Source organism: Octopus bimaculoides, chromosome 3, assembly GCF_001194135.2.
Source record: "Octopus bimaculoides isolate UCB-OBI-ISO-001 chromosome 3, ASM119413v2, whole genome shotgun sequence".
In the NCBI taxonomy this organism is placed as follows: Eukaryota; Metazoa; Mollusca; class Cephalopoda; order Octopoda; family Octopodidae; genus Octopus; species Octopus bimaculoides.
Genome location: NC_068983.1, coordinates 43,661,968 through 43,666,942, shown reverse-complemented (window position 1 = coordinate 43,666,942; position 4,975 = coordinate 43,661,968). Strand labels below are relative to the sequence as shown.

Here is a 4,975-nt window from a genome sequence, read left to right as displayed (position 1 = left end):
TCTCTCTCTCTCTCTCTCTCTCTCTCTCTCTCTCTCTCTCTCTCTCTCTCTCGATCACTCTCCCGTACTTTTATAATTCCCCCAAAACATTACAGTAGACATAATAATATCTCCATTTCTTTAAGTCCCTTACACTCATTTAATCACTCGACCTGTCCCTTTCTTGCCTTACGCTAGGGTCGCTGATAAATGACCAGTTGGGAACTTAATTTGAAAGAGCAGCAACTGTGACACATCTTGTGATCGCTGATCAGGTCGTATGGGGTAAAAGAATTATTCAAAGGATTTCACATCAGACCTAGCATAATTCAAGTCAAGAGTCCCAGTGGCGGTTACTATAAAGATCATTACTTTCTCACTCGCAACATTCTCGAAGGCTGTGAAACCTACACTCTTAGGTGAACTGAGGTAATATACATTTAAAGACCTGTTAAATAACCAGCAGTGGATATGATCTTAACACCACTGAGTTGATAACAGAATTTATTCACTTGATCATTTCAAATCTACGAATTGTATTTTGGCTACTTACCAAATATACATCCAGTATGGTTTTCACCTTTGAATCCATCACCGCCAAGAGAGTCCTTAGGACATACGCACCTAAAGGAGCCATCAGGCAAATCTTCACACGTTGCACGAGGATGGCAAGTGTAATCGGCATGGAACGAGCATGTGAGCCCCGTTTCTGAAAAAGAAAGAAAGAATAAAATCACGTGCAGTCATTGGATCTAGGTATATAGAGAGAAGCAGAAAAAAACCCCTCCGAAATTTCATTCGTCTATTGGTGTGGCCATAGTAAAAAATAGACAGAGAGCAAGGATATTTTCATGAAGTTAAGTTTTTAATTGTTGCCTTTTCTCAGATACCGTTAAAGATTGTATCAGTGCAAACTGTGTTTGCTGTTGAGTCATTTATAAAGAATGGTGAACGTGTTGACTTTTTGAGTCATCCTGTAATAAATGCAATTTACAAGTCAGATTTTAATTACAGTCTGAATTAATGAGGGATTTTGTTTGATAAACATCCTTTAGTAATGATATGTTTATTGAATTTTTTTAATAAAATGTGTTGTTATCTGTCTTCGGAAGAATAGTTAAATGTATTCATTTCTTTCAGACCATCCATAAAGTCCTTGGATTGTGAAACAGAACATGAGTTGTTCTAATGTATGTGACATTTCTAAAACGTAAATCAATGCAAATAAAGGAGCTTGAACAGAGAATCGAAACCAAGTACAGTGCTTATCATTTACGCTCTACTCATTAGGTGAGATATACAGACTGGAAAATTAATTGGAAAAACATTGAAGTCTTGATATGTTTGGTGTAAAATTTGATAGTTTAAAACACTGAGATCGTATCTTTTTCAAGAGAATGAAAGATTAAACATATCGGATTAAATTCTTCACCATTCTCTTCTTAATCATCGGTATACTTTGGTAGTTGTTTCCAATTCCGCAATGGAAACAGAATGGAGATTATGTTTCTGCTCACAAAATTTCAAAGTAATTGTGTTTGAAAACTACATTAGACCTGCGTGGATGGAAGCAAAGTTGTTCTTGCCATAACTTGATCATAATTTTTCTGATGATCACATGCTGTTCAATGCTCAATTAGTATTTATTTTATCGATCCTAAAATGATAAAATGCTAAGAAGACCTCGGCACTATTTCAATTTGGAACGTAAAAAGTTGGAAACAATGAATAAGCAATTTGTTCGAAGTGATACTTTTCCATCGCACCAAACGCGTAACAGACACAATGCATTGGAGAATGATTCCATGATGACAACAGATTAGAATGGTTTAATAAAAGTTTAGAAAGAGAAAGAAGGAAACTTACTTTTGCAAGTGAAACCATCCCCCGTGTATTCGTGGTTACAAGAACAGTTGTAGGAACCAGGGATGTTTGTACATTTGGCATTGATGTCACACAGATTCATGGCGTCCGATGCACATTCATTAATATCTAATAGAAAGAAAAACACCACGATTATTGACAATTACGTTATATATTTTTATTATATATAGTACCATATACATATACTCTTACCTATATTCCCAAAGATACCTATGCATATAAAGACACACACACACAGGTGTATACATATTCATATAGAAGCATATAACTTGTATATGTATGTGTAGCCAGTCGTGTGTAGAATTACACATTCATGTGAGTACACAGATTTCAAGGTATGTATGTATGTATGTATGTATGTATGTATGTATGTATGTATGTATGTAAGTTGTCTCCTGTTTTTAAATATGTAAATTCCTGCTCTGAGGAACGAGCATTTTCCAACAAACGTTAAACGTAAAATGCTCCATCGTTGGAATGTGGATAGTAAAAACAATGTCACATTTTAAACTTGAGAAAAGTTTTGCATATTACTACTGTTCTACATACAGATTGTAATGTACTAGTTAATTAATCGAAGACAAAATGGGTAATGAGTGTATATGCCATATTCCGGGGGGTTTTGCCCCTTCATCAGCACCCATCTAACCCACTCCTGCCTCCGAACACATTGTTTATATATACTTCATAGTATCATATACTTTATAGGATAATTTGGTTGCATAACGAAATACCACGTACCTACAAGGCATTACTGTTTACATAGAAGCTCCAGGAATGCGTTTAATATGCAAATTGGTATATCCAATAGCATAACGCCGCTGTATACGGTGACTATATAAGCAATGTGTTCGGAGGCGAGAATTGGTTAGATGAGTGCTGATGAAGGAGCAGAACACCACGAAATATGGGATATGCATTCATTAACCATTTTCGTTTTCGATCTCATTGTTAGCTTACATTTGACATCCCGATACGAGAGATTGCAGCAAAGAATCACTATATAGGCATACACGATTGGGTGAATGAATGATTGAATCTACTTACCCACGCACTCTGTTACACCATCTCCCTTGTAACCCTTGTTGCAATTACAAAAGTATGTATCATCACAGAAGCCCAGTGCCTCATAACATCTGTCTGGGCCTTCTTCACAGGAATATTCCCAATTTGCTGAAAGGCAACAAAAATTATTCAAATATTACCGAATGATAATGTTGGTATCTTCTTTCTGTCGTTTAGTCTTGAGCCTTGGAGGACTGAATGATTAATCTGTTGGATAGGGAACACTTCTTAGTTGCTGTTGTTGTATGTAACCCCTTGATAGACACCGATCGAGCTGAACTTTGATAATTCACTCTCAAAGAAAGACCTCATACTCTGGATTACATTAGTCAACATATATATTTTAAGACAGCAAAATGTAGTATAATGGAGATTTGGCTGCTATTTTATGAGTATTAAGATAGGCCACGTTGAAACACTCTCACTTGCACCTCTGTTCACGAAACTTAATAATGGCAATGTTATTTTAATTAATTCTTTGTTATTTTCAAAATTAATTGGAAGAAAGGCAGCATATTTCAACGTCAGCTTGATATTGAGAAAGTTATTTTGATAAAGTCTTCATTATGATCAAATTAAATGAAAAAACGACAGAAACTTTCAACAAAAATATCGCAAGAAAACTGTTAATTAAATGATAGAGACGTTCTACTAGAAGTGCCTTTCGAAACTGGCTTTACATTTCATTCCTCAGTAAACTAATGTGTTTTTAAGACACTCTATGGGCACCGTAAAATATTGTCCAGGTTGGTCAAAGGATTGTGTGAAGGGATTCATTATTTTGCTTTTGTAAAATAGTAAGTCGTTTCAACAACCAATTTTTGCTTCTGACATCGTCTAATCTCACTTATTGAATCTGTCGGATATCAAACATTTACTGAAATTCCAACTTCTTTTAACATTTCATTTTCAAATTCCTCACTTTCTCTCTTGCATTCTGTATGTGACTCTGGCCGTCTGCTGTCTCTCTGTATCTGTCTTTGTCTTTCTCCCTGTTTCTCTCTTATTGTCTCGCAACATGAAACACTGAACGATCGCCATATTGTGTTTACTGCGAACGTGTTTCACTGAAACTTCAATGATATTCACTTTGTTCTCCCTTTCTCTAAATCTGAAATTGAATGCTTCAAATACCCACATGTTCATTTTTCTCCACTTTCATCATCTCCTCCTCGCTGTGTTTCTCCGACTTTCTCTCTCTCTCACTCTCTCTCTCTCTGTCTCTCTCACTCACTCTCTCTCTCTCACTCTCTCTCTCTCTCTCTCACTTTCTCTCTCTCACTCTCTCTCTCTCTCTCTCACTTTCTCTCTCTCTGCCGCTCGCTTACTCTTATAATTCCCAACAAATATTACAGTACAGATAATAATCTCCACTTCTTTAAGTCACTTACAATCATCTAATCAATCATTTTTCCATTACATTAGGATCGCTAACAAATGACCAGTTGCCAACATAATTTCAAATAGCAGCAACTGTCATACATCTTGTGATCGCTGATGAAGTCGTATGGGGTAAAAGAATTATTTAAAGGATATCAGATTAGACTTAACATAATTCAAGTGAAGGGAACCTGTGGCGGTTACTAAAAGGATCATTACTTTCTCGATCGTAACATTCTCTACGAATGTGAGACCTACACTACTAGATGAACTAAGGTAATGTACATTTAAATACCTGTTAAATCACGCAGGGAATAAGCAGTAGTGGATGTGATATTAAAACCACTGAACGGATAATAGAATTTATTCACTTGACCAAAATTTATCTACGAATTTTTCAGCTACTTACGAAATACACATCCGGTATAATTATCGCCTTTGAGACCATCGCCGGTAACAACTCCACGAGGGCACACACACTTAAATGAACCATCGGATAAAACTTTGCATGTTGCAAGAGGATCACAAGTGTCATTGGCTTCAACAGAACATGTGACCTCTGTTTCTACAAAAGAAAAAAAAAGAAATAGTGAAATTACAGACAGCCCTCGCATTTGGAAATACAAGGTGCATCAGAAAACGGTTTTAAATTTTACATGTCTATTGG

General features: G+C 36.0%; 1 protein-coding gene across 1 annotated transcript in view; it reads right to left on the bottom strand.

Annotated features, from left to right (window-relative positions):
- Nucleotides 1-4,956, bottom strand: part of LOC106875361 (uncharacterized) — a 142,593-nt gene extending 137,637 nt beyond the window's left edge. The window contains exons 1-4 of the mRNA XM_052966732.1: nt 4,718-4,956; nt 2,911-3,036; nt 1,846-1,971; nt 533-688 (exon numbers count right to left, since the gene is read on the bottom strand). Coding sequence (XP_052822692.1) covers nt 533-688; nt 1,846-1,971; nt 2,911-3,036; nt 4,718-4,922 — 613 coding nt within the window. The 5' untranslated portion in view covers nt 4,923-4,956. The remainder of the gene's footprint in view (nt 1-532; nt 689-1,845; nt 1,972-2,910; nt 3,037-4,717) is intronic.
- Between the last annotated feature and the right edge of the window lie 19 nt (nt 4,957-4,975).